The sequence below is a fragment of the Poeciliopsis prolifica genome, unplaced genomic scaffold, assembly GCF_027474105.1.
Source record: "Poeciliopsis prolifica strain line A6 unplaced genomic scaffold, Auburn_PproV2 SCAFFOLD052, whole genome shotgun sequence".
NCBI classification, from domain to species: Eukaryota; Metazoa; Chordata; class Actinopteri; order Cyprinodontiformes; family Poeciliidae; genus Poeciliopsis; species Poeciliopsis prolifica.
Window position 1 is genome coordinate 855,006 of NW_026562427.1, and position 23,547 is coordinate 878,552.

The 23,547-nt window shown below is 40.4% G+C and overlaps 1 protein-coding gene across 4 annotated transcripts; it reads right to left on the reverse strand.

Moving 5' to 3' along the window:
- Positions 1–1,737: 1,737 nt before the first annotated feature.
- On the reverse strand, positions 1,738–23,175 carry LOC129378535 (serine/threonine-protein phosphatase 6 regulatory ankyrin repeat subunit A). Of its 4 annotated transcripts, none has more exons than XM_055058846.1 (29): positions 22,956–23,174; positions 14,898–14,981; positions 14,211–14,289; positions 12,737–12,807; positions 12,086–12,286; positions 11,254–11,341; positions 11,023–11,165; positions 10,317–10,424; positions 10,133–10,237; positions 9,013–9,091; positions 8,797–8,911; positions 8,610–8,692; positions 8,462–8,525; positions 8,258–8,326; positions 7,654–7,794; positions 7,443–7,554; positions 7,333–7,359; positions 7,163–7,237; positions 6,850–7,051; positions 6,651–6,738; positions 6,433–6,550; positions 5,455–5,668; positions 5,283–5,370; positions 5,111–5,194; positions 4,881–5,029; positions 4,195–4,277; positions 3,658–3,740; positions 3,494–3,585; positions 1,738–3,411 (listed from the first exon to the last, which is right to left on the reverse strand). In XM_055058846.1, exons 1-29 carry the CDS (start codon positions 22,980–22,982, stop codon positions 3,113–3,115), a joined length of 3,171 nt encoding a protein of 1,056 aa, XP_054914821.1. In that variant the 5' UTR covers positions 22,983–23,174; the 3' UTR covers positions 1,738–3,112. The 4 variants fall into 4 exon arrangements, with proteins under 4 accessions (XP_054914821.1, XP_054914819.1, XP_054914820.1 ...); XM_055058844.1 differs by lacking the exon at positions 22,956–23,174 and adding an exon at positions 16,942–17,706; XM_055058845.1 differs by having other exon boundaries at positions 8,462–8,692; positions 22,956–23,175.
- Between the last annotated feature and the right edge of the window lie 372 nt (positions 23,176–23,547).

A 23,547-nucleotide genomic window follows, 5' to 3' on the forward strand; every position in this document is an offset into this window, starting at 1 on the left:
TCCTGATTCTGAGGTAATTATCTGATAAGAGTTTTTCTTTATGTCTATATTTCTCCTCCCTCTAGTGGCCATAAATGTAACAACTATAAGGAAAGAAAAAAAAAATATTAAAACTAAACTAAAACAGACACAGAAGAAAAGTCAGTTTGTGTGGTTTGTTTGCATCTTTTTTTTTTTTTTTTTACCTGGATTTTGCAGACAGCACTGACAGGTGCAACCACAGAAGCCAGTGTTCAGTCAGGGAGTCATGAGAAATTTTGCAAGCGACACAAAAACAAGTGGAACTACTTACACAACTGATCTGTTGTTTGGGAACCAGAAGCACTGCTTTACTCTCAGTTTTTCTCAACATTTCCATAAATCACTCAGGCAACTGCTACAGTTAACACGCAACAGCTGTTCACATGTAAATAATGTGTTCATGAGATTAGTGTGACTAATTAATATAAAGGGTTATCGGTTTTCCAGTTTGTTTAGCTCAAAGGTATTTGATTGAAAATATACTGTTACACCAAAAACATATATTGAGAAGGTTTAAGTTTTCTTTTCATCATTATGACCTGCCCTGTGCACACAAACAAGTGTATGTTCAGAAAATATTCCTGGCCATAATTTAATAGAGGGCGCAGAGCCGTCCCCCGTCCTCCTTAACAAGGAGGCAGAAACACGGACAATCGGTTCAGTCATTATTACATTGAGGGCAGCCGGACTAATTTGTCTTTGCTAAATTGTTATTGTTAGCTAAATACTATTGTTTGAGGGGCACAAACAGGCCTCCTACCACACAGGTAAGAGAAATGAAAAACAAAACAACAGGCACTTGGGGTGCCCATTTTAAAAGGGACAAAAGGAGCAGTGGGTCAAGTCCTCTCTGTCCCCTTTCTGAATGTGCCTGGCAACAATTGTCATGCAATCCTTTCAAGGAGGCATGTATCCTTATTGTTTAAGGTCACTTCAACCATTTCTTTTCAATCCACTGACAATCTTTGATGTAGGACAAAACAGCCAGTGAAGGACATTCTGTGGCTTAACCTCCTTGTGGACGTTGTCTTGACTGAAACAGAGAGGCTGTGAATATGAATTCTGGGTCATCATTTGCTGTTGGCCATAATCAAGATTAACAAATCTAAACTATGGAAATGTATTCCTCCAACTGAAATTAACCCACAAAACACGAGTTATGTTCCTATATAAAATTGTGTCGATGTGCAGCTGGGTTCAGCTCTTCGCCAGATTACAGGTATGTGCAGTGATCCGCTCTGCTGTGCAGGACTGGAGGCCAGCTCATCAGGGCAGGAAGTGGAGGAGGCGGAGTCTAAGATGGACTTCCTGCTGGAGGCAACTTTCCAGACAGATTACGTGTACCCTTCAGTTCTGGTGGACCGCATGGCGCTGGAGCAACCCGATGAACTGGAGAAATCTGCAGGTGGGAGATGAAACACTCCAACCTGAGCGGAGGCCTGATCACTGCGGAATACTTTAATTGAATTCTGATTGAGATTATGGATGACAGATCTCACGTCGTGCGATGTACAAACTAAATAAAACAAATCTTTTTATTCATCTGTTACTTAATTCTTTTTACAAACAATACCCCAAACGGCATCCAACCTGTCTGAACTTTGCATATTTCTCAAAAGGCAATATTTAGTCATGTCTTTATAGCTCTCTCAAACGCGCACACACACACACACACACACACACACACACAACACACACACACACACACACCACACACACACACACACACACACACACACACACACACACACACACACACACACACACACACAGTCTCCAGTACAGAATACAAACATGAAGCAGTTACATCATTGCAGGATTCAAGGGTTCGTTCAGCTCGTCAGTCAACAGACGTCTGAATTGCGTTGTACAGTAACGAGGTCTGACATCCACCGGGTGTCAGAATCAGCTCAAAGATTTAGCCTACACTTAAAAATAAATACGAAAAATATCAATACCAATGTCATCCTCCTGGGAAAGGTGGCTACCCAACGCAGCATTATTAATGTTCATGAGTAACGGTCGTTAGCGTCTGCCATGATGGCTCAAAGAACCAAGTAAAAAAAAAAACAAAAAAAAACAAAGAAACAAACTGAAGTACAGTCAGCTGGTCCCATAAGGTTCTCCCTCTGTTCCCTCTGAGCTTCACTCCGGGCTCATTTGGAGGAACAACCTTTCAAAAGGGTTAAAATCCACATACAGTACAGGCTTAACTCATTAAAAAAAAAGGAAATACTGCTGTTAAGTTGTAAAAGATACTGGTCATCTTACTGACCGTACAGTGCTTTCATAGAAGTGTAGTGTTTATGCTCCAGCCCCGCATTGGTATGCACCTCAGGGAACAAAGTATAGAGCCTTGCAAAAGTATTCATACCACTTCAGCTTTTTTACGTTTTGTCATCTTACAATGACAGACGTCAATGAAAATGCAATTTAGCAACAAAAGGTAGTGAATGGTCATAAAGTAGAAGGAAGCGCAGCAAGGATTTGACATCAGCTGCATTTATAGAATCATAGCAGAGACGTTTAACACAAGGTTAGGTTATAAACAGTTGCTCCAGTTCTTACAGGAGGGTGAACTCCGCAGTTGAGATCAATATTTAACAGGTTGGGAAAACATTACAGAAAACAAAGCTGTGAAAAGCTTCAATGGACTGGATGTGGGGTTTAGCACACAGCAATAAAATGGTCCTAAACACAGTAAGAGCTGCCGTTTAATGTTTTAGATCAAAGTGGATTTATTTTGAAGTTTAGATTGAAGTCAAACTGAAACTCTGCAACAAAACTTCTAAGCTCTGAGGTTGCATTATTTCGCAGAGAATAACAGACAAAAATTTCACATAAAATCCCAATTAAATAAACTGAAGTTTGTTTCTGTAACGTGACGAGATCTGAAAAACGCCAGTGGGTAGGAATGCAGTTGCAAGGCACCATATGTGGTTTGTATAAAAGGCTATTTTTAAAATTATTTCAAGGAAGCTTACCCCCAAAATCACCTGCTCTACTTTCCCCATCTTTCAGTCAGTTATCTATTAAGGCTCCTGAGTGGTTGGCTAGCCTGCCAGGATTGTGAGGCTGTCTCCAAAAGTCCTCAGTAGGTCTCCGAGTCCGAGTCGTTCAGTTCGTCCTCCGCAGAAACGGAGGCGAGCGGCCTCTCTGGCCTGCAGTATGAGGCGTGGTCGGGTCTCAGAGACGGCGGCGTGTCGAACGCAACTCCTTTGGAGATGTGGTTTGAGGTCGGGTGGTGGTTGATCACCGTCTGGGTGAGAGACAAAGCTGGAATGGCGGCGATCGTCACCATGGGGGATGTGGGCATCATCGAGTTGAGGATGAGAGCCAAGCAGTCGGCGACGTCGCGATTCGGAGCGCAGGCCAAAGCTGGAGTGTAACCTGAGAAGATAGTGGGGAAAAAAATAATAAAAAATTACACGATGCTGTTGTAGTTGGTGAAATCACTGAGATGGATGCTGACCGTTCTCATCCACCGCCAAAACGCTGGCGCCTTTTCCCAGCAGCTCCTGAACCACCACCGTTAGCCCCATCCTGGCTGCTACGTGCAGCGGCCTGCAAGAAGAAGACGGTGTCAAATGTGTCCAGTTGGAGCTCAGCCGTGTTCAGCTTTCGCTAACTACATACGTCTGGAGAGCAGCATTGGTGCAGTTGATCAGGTTCCTGTCGCTGATTTTCTCGAGGATCAACAACGCACTCGTTTCATGACCCTGAGGAGAACAGAGAACAACAAAGCGTTTGTCAAAACTGATCGCATCTGCAAAACAACCCAAAAGTCTTTACTGCAGTCCGATGCAACTAAGATTTAGCACGGAACCTGACTGAGTTTAGCATCTTTAAGTCAACACAGATGTGCAGCTGCAGTAACGCATGCAATCCTTCAAAAATATGCAGCGCAAACTACAAGCAGCTGTTCGTGTTCCTTCTCTTGTTGTTCAGAACCTCTACCTTTGTGTGCAGGAAAAAAAAAAATTTACCAACTACATCAAATGTGTTTTGTTTGTTTTCCGTTTAAATTAAAGATCCATTTTCAGATTTTAAAACAACAACAACAAAAAGAATCAAACATGTTCTTTAATGAAATTTGTTATAATCATGGAAAGCAAGGAAAAAAAGACTGAATTTTGCCACAAAATTGACACAATTTTGTGGCAAGGTTCTTACTTTGCTACAAGCTAGATGCAGAGCAGTGTTCCTGTCTGCATCCTGCAGGGACAAGTCTGTTTTCCCACTGCTCACCAGCACCTCTGCAAAAAACGAAAAAAGTTACATGTAACCCCAACATTTCCAACGTCACAGATTGGAGATGAAAACAGCAGAAATGAACCAAAGAGGACAGTTTAAAATTACTATTATTTGAAATGACTTATTATAGTAATTAATGATGTCTTGTGATTGTATTCTAAATGGTAGGAAGTAAATTGAAATACAACAAAATGTTTATCTTTGGGGGAATTTTCTCAAACATACTTGATACATCTGATTGGTCTGAAAACAAATCAAATTTAACCCCCCAAAAAAATCCTGATGTAACTGATGTATAAAATATAAAACCACCTTTACGTCAATTACGCAGATCAATAACCCACTGAGTCATTAGGAATAATAAGTATTCATTACATTGAACAAATTGGTTTGTGTGCCTGGTAAATGAGCATTCTGCTTAAACACAGTATAAATAATCACTTTATTTTCTGTAAGGGTTAGTGGCTCCTAAATGTTTATTATAGCATTATAACAAAACCATCCAGATAAAAGATCAAGCACTTTCCAAAACTTGAATATGCCTCGTTGAAGCTCAAGCATTTTCAATGATTTCAAGCCCCCATACAATCAGCGAGCGCGCTCACCCACGGCGTTGGTCTGTCCGTTCAGAGCTGCCATCATCAGCGGTGTTTTGTGTGCGAGCGTGTCGATAGAGTTGGCCTTAGCTCCGTGGCTCAGGAGAAGAGAAATGCACTCCACGTGGTCAGAAAACGCAGCAGCATGGAGGGGGGTCCTGCAATAACGGAGGTTCGTATTAAAGTTTGAGTTAGGGTGAATAAAAATAATAAAAACCGCACTTTACATCATTTCCTACCTTCCCTTGGAGTCTGTGGCGTTGACGATGTCTGCACCCAGGCAGTCGATTAGCATCTCGGCCACGGCCTCGTTATCGTTCATACTGAAACAGGAAAAGTGTCCTATACCTTTAGGTAACACCTCCATACACACACACACATCCCTACATTCAGGAGGACAAATAGTCTTACACAGCACAGTGCAGAGGGCTGAAGGAGTTTCCCTTGATCTTCCTGAACGCCTCGTGATCTAACAAAACCTCCACACATGCATCGTAACCTGCAAGACAGGAGGAACGGCGGAACATAAATGCTCTGCGAGAAGTGTGAAGGACAGAGACGCAGGCATGTCAAATTCCTGTACCGTTATAGCAGGCCCAGTGTAACGGCGTGTAACCCTGGCTGTCTGTGAGGTGATCGAGGGAGGGGGGCGTGGTCTGCAGGAGAGTTCCCAGCACTCCCACGTGGCCACAAGCCGAAGCCAGGTGCAGCGGGGTGCGACCCCGGATGTCCTTCAGACACACACTGGCCCCTCGCTGGAGGAGGGCCTCCACACACTCATCCTGGCCTGTGGCAGCCTGTGAAATATAGGGGGGAGCGGAATGGAGCAAAATCTTTCATTATATTATAGATATGACACTTAATACAACTGAATAGTCAATGAGAACCAAGGTAAAAAACAAAACAAAAACGCGTGACTTTTCAACAACAAAAAAACATGAGCTTGTTTAAAGTCAATAATTCTGTAATTGGTTCCACTGGCAGATTATTTCACTTATAATAACACAATTTTCCCACAATGTAGGTGAAATAATCTGCCAGTGCAACTTTCACGTTTTCATCAGGATGAAGTGATTATTGGCTTAAAACAAGCTCATATTTCTTCCTGAAAAGTTATTTATAAGTACATTTTGTCTCATTTCAAGTGCGCCAAGATATTTGAACTACAAATAAGAACAAAAATACTTTGTAACATTTTGTGTTTTTGCATTGAAAAATTAAATTGAAAAAAATCCACATTGAGGGGTTTAGAAGATGATTGTTAAAATTGTGCAAATTTTTATCAATATATTTATTTTTGGTTCTACAAACAGGCTTATACTTTAATAAAGAAAAGTGCAGAGCTGTAAAGTGGAAGAAAAAGTTGAAATTTCTGATAGTATGAATACATTTGCTACAGCCCCATCAGACATAAATAATAAAGTTTGGATAAATAATAAAAATCGCAACAAAGTTACACAGAAACCCGTTTTGCAACAGATGCAAAACCTTTCTGCCATCTATCTCTGTCTATTAAAGCACCGTACAATTAAGAGTCACGGCATTAGTTTGATCGTCTCACCCCGCGGTGCAGGGCTGTCCAACCCCAACGGTCCTGAGTCTCCACACAGGCTCCTTGATTGAGCAGAGAGTACGCACACTCTGTGTGTCCGTTCAGCACTGCCAGCATCAGGGGAGTCCTGTGGGGAAATAATCCATTCATGTATTCTCATGTCCAGACAACTAATAAAATAAGCAAACATCCAGCCAAAGTCATTTGTTCTCTCTGTGGACACTCACTGCCTGTTGTTGTCTTGTGCGTCCACATTGATGTGTTGATTGTTGCTACTCAGAAGCAGGTGCAGGCACTCTGGGTGGCCATTCATAGCTGCAGACAGACAGATACAGACAAGTTTCATTCATTTTTCTGCAAAGAAAAACAACTTCATAAGCTAGAAAATATAACCACTTCATTTGATGTGGAGATTAATGACCTTACCTGCAGCGTGTAAGGCTGTCTTTTTGTATATATAATCACGGGTCATGGGGGAGGCTCTGTGATGGAGCAGCAGGGACACGCATTCCTGGTGGCCCCTGGAGCAGGCTAAACTTAACGGGGTGCGTCCATCCGGGCTGCGCACGTCCACGTCCAGCAGGGATACCAAGAGAACGTCCAACGCCCCGCAGTGCCCGTGGTAAGCCTGATTAAATGAAAAGCAAACACCGACAGATCCAGTTGGCTTTGGAGCACGAAAAAGGCAACTAAAGTTGTGGACGCTCAAAGCCAGAGCGTCTTAAATCTTCAAACTAACCGCCAGATGGAGTGGACTTAGAGGGGCCTGACTGTCCGAGTCCCTCAGGATGTCGGATCCTGAGGTCTCCATTAACTGAAACACACACACACACACAAAAAAAAGAACGATTTACATATCAAAGAAGTGGCGTGTCATTGGCTCAATAAGCCAGTGAGTTCTCTTCTTACCACATCAAGCGGTCTCACACTTGCGATCTGAAGAGAATAAAAACAAAAACAATTATAAATATGCACCTGATCTTCAAAATATTTGCACTGACTGCAGGAACTGTGCTCACCAGTTCCAGACAGAGTGTGCGGCCGTAGGCAGAGGCGTAGTGCACTGCGTTGTAACCCTGTCTGTCCTTCACGCCTGGATCTGCATCGTTCCTCAGCAGGTACTCCACACATCTAGGAAAGACCAAACGGTGTGTTTTTATTTTTATTTTCTAATTAAAGCACTTTGAACTATATGTGAATGGGTCGCAATAAACACAAAGATAAACTCACTTCCCCTCCGTGTCGGCAGCCGCCGCGTAGTGCAAAGGGCTGCAGCTGTTCTGATCCAGATCGTTAACACTGGCCCCAGAGCCCACCAGAGCAAACACACACTGGTAGTTACAGTTGGCTGATGCGTAGTGTAGCGGAGCCCTGCGAGGGTTGGAAAAATTTAAATCAACACCAGTTAGAACCAGTGACAGCTTTGGAATATTGATACTGCTTTTCTAGAAATGATAATGATGCTTAAATTTAGGACTGAAACAATTCATGGGGATGAATCAATTATTGAAAAAATCTTCAACTACTTTAGTAATGAATTAATCATTGACGAGAGTTTTTTTTTTTTGCATAGTTTAATAGAAACATTCAAGCATTGACTAAAGGAATGCTTGATTGTTCAATTTTAGGCTATTTTATTTTATTGTTTTTTTTTTTTAAGTAATTGAATCATTTGTTTATTTTCATCTTTTAATGCATTTATAAAACTGTACAAAAGGCTTAAATAAAAAATAAGTAGAATATGCCAATATTTGTATTTGATTAATAATCAGAATAATCTATAGATTAATCAATGACTAAAATAATCATTAGTTGCAGCCCTACTTGAATTTACCTGCCAAAGTTGTCCTTCCTGTTAAAGTCAGCTCCTGTGTTCAACAGCAGGTTCAGACACTCCAGGTTTCTGTTTGAAAAGACGCTGATTAAAACTGACAGTAGTGAATAAATGATTCCCAACACACCAAATACAAATGCACAAAAAAAAAAAAAAAATACATGAACAGTGAAAAAAAACAACGCAGTAAGCAGGAATACTCACCCTCCACCTGCAGCCGCATGCAGACAGGTCCTTCCAAAGTCATCGGGGGTGTCTATGACAAATCCTGTACAAAATATGCAGTCGACATCAATTTGGATGTCAAGCAGGTGATTCCGCTGGCAGGAGACGCCGTGAGTGAGACTTGTACCTGAGGACAGCAGCTTCCTGCAGCAATCGGAGAAGCCGCTGAGAGCTGCCAGGTGTAGCGGTAACATCCCGTGAATGCCTCTCCTGAAATAAGATAAAACAAGTCCTTGCAGGCAAACGTCGCGTGTCTAAAACAAAAATCTAATTGTGGGGAAACACACAGATGGCTAAATGTCAGCAGAACTGACTTGGCAGTGTTGGCTCCATCTTTGATGAGCGACGTGATGATGAGCTCATGGCCGTAGCGGGCTGCGATGTGAAGGGCAGTGTTCCTGCTTCTGTCCTCACAGTCGATCTCAGCTCCTACGAACACAGCAACAGAAAAGACTCAGATATGCACAAGTTACAAAAAAAATAATATCCAGATAAATTTTCATCTTTAAACCAAAATGGTGCTCACTCACCATTTTGAATGAGGGCCTGGGAGCAGGAGAAGCGCCCATGTGTAGCGGCCATGTGAAGCGGAGTCTTACCATCCTTACTCTGGACAGATGAGATGTTCACAAGAACTAAGTTACTGTGACTTGTTCTTTGAACAAACATGAAGATAACTGGACCCCTGGTGGACAACACACACCCACACACACACATCCAAACACAACGAACAATCTGCTTTCTGCCTCGGGCAGCCATTCCTCCCCCTGCAACTTGCCATATGGTGGTGCATCTTGAGGCTGTTGAAACACTGGTATCAGTTTCCATCACTGCTACCAGAGTGTTAAGCAAACTGCCAGTTCAGCTCTCTGCTCAACACTGAGCAGAACAGACATCATCAGCTCAGTGCCTTGAAACAAAATAGGAAAACATTCTCATTTTGTCACATTACAGCAACAAACTTCAAGGGATTTTATTGAGATTTTCAGTGACAGACCAACACAAGGCAGCACATTATTCTGGAATGGAAGGTTAAGGATATACAACATTTGCACATGTAGGGTCAGAGATTCTTCACACAAAAGCCTAAATTGAGTCAGATTGGACAGAGAGTTGATGTGGACAGTAATATTTAGGTCTCAGTTGGCTTGACCATTTTTTCTTATGAATATGCTTCAATACAAAGCATGTCCTGGTTGTATGTTTAGTGACATTGTCCTTGTGCACAGTCAGTCGTTCAACCGCACAAAGCGGAAACTACACAGAACACTGCATTTTGCTTACATACAAACACAGCTTACTGCACGCAAGCCACACAGCTCAGTTTAGCTTACCTTCTGGGGCGTAGGACTATTAAAAAATAAAATAAATAACAATTAACAAGTAACAATTTTGCTCTAGTTTGTGTTGGTCAATCACACAGATGAAAAAATATATATTAAAGTTTGTAATTGTAAGGTGACAAAATGCAAACAAAGCACTTTAAGAGCTGAAGACGCTCTTAAGAAGATAAATTTATACTTCACAGCTCACCAAAACAATATTTGTATAAACCTGCTTCAGATATACAAGTGTAGTGGAAACACAGCGTCCAGGTTAAACGTGTGTGTTTAAGCATTTGTAAGAAAGTGCATCTAAATATCGACAAACCTTCAAGTTGATGCATGCTCCGTGGGCCAGCAGCAGCTCCTGGCACAGCGCTCCTTGGCGTGAAGACGAAGCGAAGTGAAGTGCAGAAAAGCCTCTCTCGTTTACCTGGAGTAATGTAGCAAAAATAATTAAGGGAAACGAGCCGAACGACCCAGCAGCTTCTCTCTGAGTCGTTCGCACTCACTTGATTTACGCTCGCTCCTGCCTCAATGAGCTCGCCAACCACCACGTCCTGTCCGTTGTAGCAGGCTAAATGGAGTGGCGTGTTGCCATAGGCATTAACCTCGTTCACCTAAGCAGAGAACAATCTTGTTTAAAAAAAAAAAAAACATTTTAAAGTACATGTAGTGTAAATCCATTTCGATTTCACTAATCTGAGTAAGAAACAAAGTTTACAGGTTTCACCAACTAAAATGTAAGAATTTGTAAGACCTCTTTAAGACTATAATAAGATCTAGAAATGCACAAAAGAAAATTGCATGTTTTTCTGTCCAGAATGCATGTAGCATCGTACTGATTGGGAACAGAAGTGATCCAATGGTGAAGACAAATGTTGTACAGCCAACTGGCAATAAATTTACTCTTACCCATGACAGATGCAAAAAAGCTAGCTAACTAGCTAGCAAGGGTATATTAGTGGTTAATTAGTGGTAGCCTAATGACTCCGTGTGACTCAAACATTTGCTGACAATAAAACTGCGAGAAAAATGACAGAGAATATAGGGGAGCAACATTTAAGATCTGTGATTAATGTATTCAAGGCCAACTTACATTTTGTAATGGATTTAAGACATTTTAAGGTTTTAATCTCAGATACATGAATTTAAGACTTTAAATAAGCACGGACAACTTTGTAAATACATGAATGACATGCAATCATGTGCACTGACATGGACACCCAGGCTCAGCAGGTAGTGCACTGTGCTGCTCATGCCACTGGAGGCGGCTGCGTGAAGCGGCGTGTAAGCTTTCTTGTCCTTACAGTCGACCTCAGCACCACTGGCCACCAGCAACTTAACAACCTCCAGGTGACCTGATGAAGACAATTAGGGCACAGATGAATTGAATAAACAAAAGTCATCTGTTTCGAAATGGATCAGATCACTTTTCTATAATCTCACCCATGTAGGCTGCCCAGTGGATGGCTCTCCTGTCCTTCTTGTCAAACGCATTAATGTTGGCTCCTCTGGAGAGCAGCAGCTTCACCATCTAACAAATTTTTTTTGATTTAAAAAATGTTCATGTGCAGGCCCCATTTGCAGAAAAAGAGGAAGTGGTGTGCATTGCAATTGAAACAGTTTGTATACAGTGGTCCTTTAATACTAATATGAAGCCTCTTTACATCGGATCAACGTGTTTGTTTCAGACTAATTAAGACAAATAGGAGGGGAAAAATATGACAATATAGTCTGCATTCTTAAAGACATGTCAGTCAACTGCTTGATAGGCAGACACTTAGTTGCTGCTCGTATACAGCTGGGTGTAAGAGCAGAAAGCTCTAGTTCTTTTCACAAAAAGAGATCCAGAAATGTAACCTCAAGCTGAATTATGCAGAAAGGAAGCCATATAATCAACTTTAAAGGTCATCCCAGACGGACTGAAAGAAAGTAAATCCTTGTTCTGTGGTCATATGAGTCCACATGTCCGATAGTCTGTATGAGGAAAAACTGTCATGTGGTCTTCTTGCAGAACTGTCACAGTTAGAAAGAGTTTAATTTAAAAGAAAGCTTAATATGAAGCAGAGCAGCAATTTCTTGTGTTTCACCCAACTGGTTGTATTGTTTTTGACATATAGTAAAGTCTGTGAGTCAGAAGGAACCCAATTATTTTTTTTGTATTTGAGCGTTTGTCAAAAAGAGGTTCAAACAACTTAGTTATTTGTTACATTTCAGAAACAAATGCATATTTAAAAAAAGGGTTTTGCATTCTCATCCATCTGCATCAGTTACCAACCTCTACATGGCCACTGAAGGCAGCGTGGTGCAGCGCAGTGCGTCCTGCACGGTCCGATACGTTGACGTTGCTCAGCAGCGGTACCAGAGCTTCGGCACAGCGGACCGCTTTGTTGCTGGCTGCTACGTGAAGCGGCGTCTGCCAGTTCTTGTCCCGAGCGTTTACGTCTGCGCTGTGCTTCAGCAGCACCGCCACCGCATCCTGCAGACAATGGGAGTTATGGGTCAGGGCCGGGCCAGACTGAGGGTCAGCTGGGCGACGCTCAAATAAAATGTTTGCAGGTGGCCATGTCACGCTTTGAAAATTCTTTGCTATTTTTAGCGGCCTTTCATGCTCAGAATAGAACAAAGAAAGTGAAAGAATACGAGAGCGGTGCGTTAATGTGGGAACTCTGCCCAGGACCAGGAACAATGAGTAGAGAAATTCTTACGGTTTCTCAATAAGTTTATGTCTAAATAGCTAGATTGAATTTAACAGCTAGCAAAAGTATCTTGTATCAGTAAGGAGATGGTCACTTAAAAGTGGTTACATTTATTAGGTTTTCTGGGGTTCTTCTGCAGGAAAAGGTCAATTAACCACACTTCAGATGTCACCGCTTGTCACAAAATTACATTTAACTAAATGACAAAGTGTGTCGGTGTAACAGGTTACCTCACTACAAGAAGCCACAGCTCGGTGTAGAGGAGTCAACCACTTGTTATCTTTGGCATTAACCCTGGCTCCTTAAATAAGAGAACAGATTAGAGTCAAGAAAAAAAAAAGAAACAAAATATTTTACTAGCCTCACGTTTATGTTCAGTTAATTAGAAAAACATAATGACTTCAGAGAAACTGAGTGTACAAACACAGCTCTCACATGGCTTTGAGGCAGAGAGAGCCAGCGGTGCCTGGAGGGCAAAAACGTCTCAGATGATTCTTTTTGGCACAGCTTGAGGGTTAAAATAGGTCTAAAGCTGCACCTGTTGCTGGCTCTTCATATCATTGAGAAACACTCCACACTCCACACACACACACACACACACACACACACACACACACACACACACACACACACACACACACACACACACACACACACACACACACGCTGACGCAATCACTCTGTCCCTACTCCTGTGTTACGCAGCCGCACCTCGTTATGTTCAACACATATCATGTGATTGATAACTACTAGCAGGAAATGTCATCTGTGGCGATGTGACAGCTGATGATGACTGTGAATAAGAAAACAGGGCGCGACGTATGTGAATGAATGAGATAAAAAATTCTTTAGGAAGCTGAGAAAAAAATGACTAATTCAATTTGATAAAATAAACTACAGCTTTATGGTAAATTTTACTTATCTAGCTTTTCAATTCAATCATTAGCATTTTACTCATTGAAGTATGATCTAATAAGGTATCTTGTCTTGTAAAGAAAAACGCCGTATTTCCTTTAAGAATTAATTTAATTACTTTCACCAAAACAAATTAACTTTCCGCTATACAGAATTCAGCAAATATGTGGACGATGATCTGATTAAATCAAATTAAAAGTTATCTTCTCTACCGACAAGTAGAGGGCAATTTATGGAGAGACATCACCCACAATGAGACACAGAGGTGGCAGCATCATGTTGTAGAAATAATTTCTCTTAGCCAGGACAGTGAAGATGGTTTGGAGAGGATAGAAGCGTTAAAAAGAGGCAAACCTGTCTGAGGTTACAAAACACTCGAATGGGGAGGAGGTTCACCTTTCAGCAAAACAATGGCCAAAGGTCAGAGCTACAATTAATTATTTAGATCAAAGTCCAAACCTAAATCCAACTGAGAATTATTGCCAAGACTTCATAATTGGTGTTTACAAAGGATCTTCATCAAATCTCCTTCATTTTAAGATGTTTTACAAAGAAGGATTGGCAAAAATATCATTGATGAGTTAAACAAATAAACCCAATAAAATCCATGAAAGTTCGTGGTTTGTGAGAATACTGAAGAGGCGTAAGTACTCTTAAGCTTTCGTGTGTAGGAGTATGAAGAGACAGAAATCGTCACAAAGTAACGAATAAAGACATATACCAAACCTAAAACAAAACATCAATTATTTCATTGGCAGCTGAGAAGTTTAACATTCTTGTGACGTTTACCTGAAAGGACGAGAAGCTCAATAATCTCAGCGTCTCCGAGGTATGCTGCAGCGTGAAGAGGGGTTCGCTTCTCATTGTCCTGGGGAGATGTTATGAGAACGGATCAGTACCAAAAGCACAATTTTTCATATAAACACAGGTCACACATCTGAAATCTATAGACCTTACACTGTTACAGACCACAGGAAACAAGAGCCTTGAGCCACAAGGAGAAAAAATATCTTCATCTTCATTTTTATTCTTCAATGCGTTCAATCAAATCCCGCTCACAGATTGCTGCATCATCATCACCCTCTCTCTCTCCATCTCTCTCTCTTTCGGTGCAGAGAAGAGTAATCAGCAAAGTGGGGCTATAAACGAAGGTCACATGACTGTGAGAGGTCTGGGCCGGTGTTGCTGACTCTGGAGAGTTTGGTGTGATGACACCAGCAATATATACCCACAGATGGACAGAAGTACACTGTGCAGGAACAATAAATGGAAAACAATAGGGTATAAACTGAGAAAATGGAAAGGGAAGAGTAAAACCACAGGGAAGGTAAAGGTCATGTCCTTGTGTCCTGCAGGCCTGAGACCTCTATGACCTGTGACAATGATGAAAGCGCAATTCTGCAAAGCTCTTTAGAAAGTGGAGCCGATTAATATTTAAAACCTCTGATGGGTGTAAGGGGAAGGATTTTGACTTGCCTGAACGTTGACATCCTCTTTCTTAAGGATAAGAGAGCGAACTTCGTCTGGGTCCACGTTAAAGATGGCTCTCAGCAGAGATGGCTTCGGAGACAGAAGACAGAAACCTTTCATTTGAAACGCAGAAATGTCCTACCCCTTCATCACATTTCTGAAAGTTAAGTAAGGTACAGTTCACACTCGGGAGAGTATAATCTCAGCCTTGGGCAAAGCCATACGCCACACCGGGCTGGAGATCATCTCTTTATGACAGCTGCAGGATGCAGCGCGTGGAAAAAAACAATCTTTCTAAAACTTTATAGTTGTTTGAGGCCAACTGCGGAATAAAGCTGCACTCACTTGCCTTGTAAAACCAGAAGAGCAGATTATTATGTAAATACTATGCAAAACGTATGTTTAATGTAAAAAAAAAAAAAAAAAAAATGACAGCCACACAGAATTTAGACAGGTTGCATAAACTAGAAGAAGAGGAAGTTGAAAGTGTACAAACACAGGGTACCAATCATTTACTTATATTAGTTTACGGATCTCACTGTGAAGCACTGGCATGATTCCAGCAGCATGCTGCTGCTTCATAAACAGCGTTTCCCTGCAGTCATGAGAAACCTTCGAGAGATCCTAAAGCAAACTCAACGCACAGACTCATTTCATTTACAAAGTCTTCATCTTAAAGTAGAAACTGTAGTACAAATTCAGATTTTTTTAAAATTAATGTTAAAAATAAAATCAAACAAGGAATTCACAATGGAAGAATCTGCTTTGAGATTTTCCAACATTATTAAAAATAAAATTATTGAACCTGTGTTTATGACAGAATTTGGTTCTGAAAGACACAGACACTCCTTTGCTTCCACGTATTTGTAGAGAACCTTTTACTACTTACTCCCTTTTCATCTCAAGCTGTTGGTTTATGACAAAGTTCCAAAAATTAAATAAAAAAAGCGTAAAAACTTAACGATGCTTTGCAACTAAATGTGAACATTTCAAAAGAGGTGAATAGTTTTGCAAGTATGACGCAATCATTTTCATTGAAATAATCATCAACTAATTTAGTTGTTCACTGGAACATATGAACTCAAAATATCAATTTTCTAAACAACAACCCAGTCAGAGCACTAATTAAGCGAAAAATGTAAAACTTATATGCACATTTAAGATGAATAAAACCTTATAGTTTTAGTTTCACTTGGTTCAAAGTCTTCAAAATAAATCTGTTGAGCACTTCTTGATATCCCCTTATGGCAAAATCGATTAATACACAAAATAATCATGTATTTGTGTAAAGTCAAGCAGAAAAGGATGAGCTTTTCACATGTTGATCTTAGAAGTATTTTTTCAGCTACACTGCATCCTTTGCTACAAATGATGAGGCGTTCTAGAGAAATGCTAAATTGTTTCATTTTAAGAAATAATGTTGTGATTTTCTTATTGAAAAAAACCCTAAACATACTAAAATTAATGTATTTCTAATTTAATATTACTTGCAGTCTAAGACGTAACTACTTTAAAACTGTTTTGAATTTTTTAAACTTTAATCCAGCTCTGTAAAGCTAACACTAGCCTGTGAAACATCAAGGCTCACTAATATTTGTAATATTTACAGGTGTTTTATTAACAGAGATGATTAGATGTTTCAAATTGTATTGAATACAGTTAGATCTACACAACCATGCATTGCCTACAAACCTAAACATCCAGTCATGTCAGCACAACATAAAGAGGCTCTTCTTACTTTTAGCCATAGCCTCCTCCTTTATACACAGAGAAAGAGGACTACAAAGACCAGGCAATCCCGATTAGCTATAGAAACCAATGTTGTTCTCATGGGCCAGGAATACTTGTGCTATTTTTGTACTGGATGACAGGTGCTGGCAGTCCATTGTAGTTTTCTGCAATACAAGTATTGAAGTTTTAAAATCAGATCCCGTTTAAAAGATTCCCTGATCTTCCCGAAAAACTGCAGATGCATCTCTAAGCCTGTGAAATGTGCACCTGCAAAAAAATTTTAAAAAATGGCAAACTAAATAAAACTGAGCATTCTCACCTTATCGTCCTGCGCGACAGCCCTTCCAGAGACTTGATGAGACACTTTGGGCCGAGGAGGTGGGGATGAAGGAGAGAGCTCGTCCTCCTCCACCTCCTCCAGCACCACAATACACACACGACTCGCCCGTTCTGACCGCATCAGGAACAGCCGCTCACACACTCACTCGCACGCACGCATAAATACACTGTGTTCCTTCTTACATATGTGCGCAATCCCATAGCACAAAGGTGAGTGATAAATGCCATAAAAAGTACTTTCCACATAAACAAACGCGATGCATCTTCATGTGTCAATCCAGCACGAAATCCAGCTCTGTCCTCTATCTGTCAGTGTCGCTTTGCAGCCCGTCTCCTCTCTCTCTCTCTCTCTCTCTAACCAACACTCACTCTGTCTGTGAGCAGCGGTCGAGGAGACGGCAGGGAATTCCTCTGCGTAATGGTGGAGGTAGGAGGCATGAATGCGGCAGAATGAGTCTGGGCTGCCTAGCAGCACGCAGGAAGCTCCATATCACCGGTGCTGAGCCGCAGCCAGGAACACACACGGACCCAGCAATTAGCTCGTAAGGCGCAGCAGCACTCGGTGTGCGAGTGGGAATGCATCGCTCGGTTCAGTCAGGCTGCTGAAGCCAGCTCTTTCATAAGGGAAGGAGAGGGGAGGGGAGTGACAGAGTCAGAGAAAATGAAAGGACAGAGGGAAAGTGAGGGAGACAATTGCAGGCAGGTGCTATACAGAAAACAAAGAAATGTAAAGACGACTGGAGCGGAGGACATTAAGGGGCGAAACCGGTTTTCTACATTTTTTTGTTACAGAAAATTCAGTGTGGTTTTGAGGAAACCACGAGGAAAAAAATCAACAAAAAGTATTGCAGAATTGGGAAATAATATGTTTCAAGTCATTTTACAAATAAAACTCAGAAAAGCATGGCATTCAAGTGTCTTTCTTTTGATTTGCCTCAAAGTCCACTGCGACCAATCGCCTTCATTAGACACCTGCATGCAATGTCATCAACATAAATCCAGCTTTTCTAATGATTTTTAGAGAACATTAGTGGGAAAAAAAAGGCAGTTATTGGGTAAAGGATTGCCTGTCCATCATAGAACAACTTAGCGCCACTCAAGATAAAACAACCACACACAAATTCATAATTAAGGGCAATTTGGAGAAACTCATTAACCCAACAGTCAAGTTTTGGGACTGAGGGAGGAAGCTAAGATTGCTATATATGAAAGCATGTTTATGTGTCAGAATGGCCTAGTCAAAGTCCATTACTGATAAATTGTGCCAATACTTCGAAATAGTTCACAGATAGTATCAATCTTTTGACGTGTAAAGCTGGTAGAGGCATCATCCCAAAACACTGCTCTGCAAGGAGACAAACAAACACACTTCAGATTTTCACCTGTAAAATATTTAGCACCCCTTTGAGTTGGTCTATTTTATAAAGTCCCGTTAAATACACCGAAGTTTGCAGTTATAATATGACAATGATCTAGGGGTATGAAAATGTGTCCACATTTACAATGCAACAATACTTTTTGCAGTGAACAAGTCTTCATTTCTAAATTAAGCAACCAATATGTATTTTTGTATGTCTTGAGCTTTATGGATGGTCAAGCCTTTATAACCAGAAAACATGACTCATCTGATCCTGGATGAGTCATGTTATGGATTTAGTGTCAATTCGGCATGGATCAAATGCTCGTTATGGTACAATAAACTCAGATATGATGGCTTTTCATATCTTAGCTGGACACACTTGAGGCATTTAGAAAGCTGTAACTTGAATTTAATTGATTGAATTTATGAATAACAATGCATAGCCAGTAGTAGCTCATGTTCTTCATGTACGTGTGGTTTGGCATCCTGTTTGGTATATCAGCGGCACAGCTTCAAAAGTCCCCATCTCATTATAAAACTGGAACAAACAGGCTTCGCCAGGGAATGTGAGGGCGGTTAACAACACCAGTCTGTGTGTGCATGACTGTGTGTGTGTGTGTGTGTGTGTGTATCCTAGTCTTTTCATTCAGACCAGATCCAAAAAGGGGCAATCTTGCCAGGCCGCACAACCCCATTAACTCAGAGGGAGGAACTGCGCAAGCAGGGGCAAATGAAAGAACGAGGTGGATTGGAGTGTTTTTTTGCAGGCCTAAACTCTAACAGTCTCCCCATTTAGAAACCCTCATTTAATAAAACTACATCTTCAAACTGAGAGTGTCGATTTATATAAAAACTGCGCCAAGCATTTTATCAGACGACGCAAATGCAGTCGACTCACTAACAACTTCACGTGGAGCTTTACGTGACAGAGAGCATGTGTAACAGAGAGTTTGATGGACACCACTGACCTCAGCTCCAGCACTGCCACAGGATGCAGTACTACGTGTGTGCAGATGCGTGTGTAATGCGATCGCAGAGCAGAAACACAAAAGGCCGCACGTGTTGGGCAGCGTGTGTTTGTCTGTGCTGGTGCGCATATTCTCCCAAACAAAACCAACACAGCTGCTGCAAACAGACAAACTCTATCCCACAAACCAGCACCTTCGCTCATTTAAAAGGACCTTCTAATGTCAGCAGCATTATTTGAGAGAGCCACAGAGAAACAATGCAAATACTGTTTTGGCAGAGCTTGTAAGCAAACCACCAACATTTTCTCCACATTCACTCCAAGCAGGACTTTTTTTTTTATTTTCTTTGGTTGCACTGATTAGAGGAGCAAATTAAGGTCCCAATTAGATATGATGAAGCTCGTTATTATCCAACTCAAGGTTTTTACCCACAATTCCAAACTCTATGATTAGCGGGAGTACTTTACTATGAGGAATATTGCATATAAAGCATTGTCTCCCAGGTATAAACATCATAAAAAGGCATTAAAATGCCAGATTATATCTCAACACTTTCATTTATTTCTTTAACTCTGTGGATAAACTTGTTTCAAACGAGCGCTCCTGAGACTGTGATTCCTTGTTTCCATTCATGCTCGGCTTTATGTATGAATGTGACATTTTGTTATGTTCCTACTAAAAAAAACTAATAGGTTTCTTCTTATCTTGGCCTGCAACATATTTGAAAGCAGTTCCAGTCAGTTGGAATCCTTTATGCCTGTTCTGTTCAGACGCATAAAGCCGAGCGGAGACATTTAGCAAAATAGTCATTAAGCATGAAAAACAAGGACAGTGAAAACCCAGATTTGACTGTCTAAGCCACTAACTTTACACCAGCACCATAGTCCTGTAATGCCTTGTTAAAACACTGGACACAAATGAAATAGAAAATGGCTAAAGAGGATCAAATAAAACAACTTTTTTGTAGAGATCACCAAAACAACTAATTATCATGTTTACATAATCAGATATCTTGCTCATGTGTGAATACAAAAGAACATACTCCACAATAAAAAACAAAAAACAACTAATCAGTAAAAGCGCTCTCTGCAAATTCATGTGAGGTACAAATAATTTATCTGGTCAGGATTCATGTTGCAGATGAATGAGAAGCATAACTACTGTCTGCTAAGTGGTAAATGGGTTCTTATTAAACGTCAACAACATTGATGTTTTTAATAATAGGATGCCCTCTAGAGGCCTAAAAAAGTACATTTCTCTACATGTTTCTCCTGTCCAGCTCCTCTGTGTAACTATTTTTGTCCCCATTTCTCTGTCAACAAGCAAGAGAACAATAAAGAATAGAAAGTGGGAGCGAATCACAGACTTCCGCTCGTTGTGTGCTTCTCCACAGCTCAGAGCAGTGGATACAGAACGCTCAGCACAAGCAAGAAGACACCAAAATCAATAACCTAACAGGGATCAATGTGGTATTTATTAGTGATTGACCAAACAACCAGCCGATAATTAGAATAGGTCTGTATTTTCCCAGTTGTCGTCTGGGCAAAGGCTGAAATTTCCAGACTTTTATTGCAGACTTTTAAATGCAACAAAGTGAAGATGTTTTTTCTGTCCGTAAACACATAAAAAAAAAAAAAAAAGTTTTTTGGTAAACTTTGTTCCAGATTTATTCAACTTTAAATCTGACAAAGGTTAAAAAAAAATCCAAAAACAAAACCAACAACAACAAAAAACAGGAATTACACATCTTATCTTTTTTCCAAAATTCACAGCAATACAAGGAAAAAACTCATTAACTTCAATCAAGTATTAACCATCAACATATGAACTGTCGACCATGTAATAATATATAAATACCATACTGGCAAAGTAAAGGTTTTCAATTTGAAAATGTTATATTCTGACTGTAGTTGATAAAACCAAACAGAAGATTGATATGCATCACAAAATTAAAAAACATTAAAAAAATGTCAATGAGTAAGTAATTATATTTGTAATGTGAATATACATTCCAATTTACATAGACATATATTTTTGAAAGTTCCAAGAGTTGTTTTCAAAACAAACAAATGTTTTAAAGAATGTATTTTATGATTGATTAGAATAAGTATCTTTCATGGCTTACAGGCCTTACTCTATCATTTTTGTATTATAAAATTTAAGCTTGATTTTTTAAAATTGCTCAGCTCTGGATTTTTGTTTGATTACATTAAAGAATTTAAAAATACTTAGACAATGTGGAGGAATGAAAGTCTTCCATAAAAGGACTGACAACAACAAAAAACAAACAAAAATACAGTCCTTAGTAAAACTTTGAAACCACCTATGGTGGTACAGCATATTGTGTGCTAAAAACAATTTGGCAAATGAAAAAGTGGGTGAAAAAGGTAGCATTATGACTAAAATAGGCCTATAAAAGCTATTTAAAAAATCTCCGACAGAGACTCAAAGTGAATAATTTAAACTTGATGAAACACCAAATGCTGTGTTTGTAACTAATCACTCTTTTTGAAATCACCTGACCAGAGATACTGAATTATTTTACTCAATATCATTATTTTATGTCTCCTAGATTAGTTGGAACACAATCTGTTCAAATGTATCTCTGCAGTACCCTTCGCCCTGCAAGGTAATTACGCAAACTTCTTCATAAATCTGGATTATTTCAGTCATTGGAAAAGGCATGCATTGGCTACATTTCTATCAATTTATTTTCAAAATAAATTAAGACGTTTTAAGTGAGCCATAACACATAATATGTATAGAGTAAGCTCAAATGATAACAATGCTCAAAATTGTAAACAGTCTTATTATATTGAGGGAATAAAGAGAAATCCTCTCTATGAGCTGGGGAAGCGTTACTTTGTAAGCAGCTGTGGATTGTGCCTTAAGTGTGATGCAGCTGTAGGTTTTGGATCAACTTCACCTGCCATTTCAGTCCGACAGCCTTTCTTATCAGCAGCAACAGGTGACCAGCTGGCCATTTAGCTGCCCGGAGAAAAACCAAGACAGCTGACCAAGCAAACTCCTGAGGGGCATCGGGGGGCAAACAAAGGAACCGCTATGAATCGAGTTAATCGGTCTCACTAACTCGGCGCTAATGTCTCAAGAAACGCGTAGCAGAACAGGAACTGATATGCGTTTCGAAATGACAGGGTTGGCCACATAGGTTACCTCTTAGTCACATCCATCCAGCTGTGTTCAGAGGTGCATCAGCACCCCAAACAAACAAAAAAACAGATACTACAAGCAATCAAAAACATAAAATCACCCTCGATATGCAACAACGACCATTGAAAGAGAGGCTAATTTAAGGCAACAGGTGACATGATGTTAGCATGCGACTAAAGAGGACTGCTATTGCGCGGTTTACTTTTACCGCTAGCTGGTCTGCTAACATGTCAGATATTAAAGTTAATGATAGAAGCGGCGCAACATTAGCTTAGCTGTTGGACGTTCATCTTTTAAGATACATTTCCCTACCACTACAAACTAAAGAAAATGTGCTCCGTTAATAAAATTGAGCTAGGATGAAAAAAATTATAAAAATAAAGTTGATATATTGGACATGTTGGGAAGGAACAACGCTGTAAAAAATATACTCGAATAAACTACTGTTTATCAGTTCCAGACGACTTCGCGTTGGCTAACCAGATGTTAGCTTACCTGCTCTTGGATCTTTAAGACAGCCATGTCTCCCAGAATGAAAATTTAAGGAAAAAGGACCTCTCCTTTTTCCTTATTAGCAGTAACTAGCCCAGGAGTTACTGTACATTGACTTCCCGTGAGGGAGGGAACTGATAGGGAAGAGACTCTGCAGCGGAGCAGCTAACCCCCCTCTTCCTGTCAGGAATAAACTCGCCGCATTTTTATGGGAGACGAAACGACTGAACGCAGCCGAGAGCTGAACCATTACGTACCAGTGAGCACGGCGCGCCGTCAGCCTGCACCGTCAGACTGCAGGGGATTCATTCAACACTGTGCAACACATTTTCCTTACACATCCTTAACAGAAATGGGTTTTGTTGTCCCTCCACAAGGACTCGCGCATTGAAAAACAAAACAAACAAACAAAAAATAATAATTTGCCCACACGTTTACAAAACCCTGTAGAATTAAGAAAAAGTTACTTTTGTCATTTTTTTTTTCCTGAGCCAGTCTAAATCTTTGAGTGAATTTGCTGGAGCGTCCACACCTTGAAAGAATGGCAACTATCCGAAATGTTTGCCACTGGAAAATGACTTTTACCTTTACATAA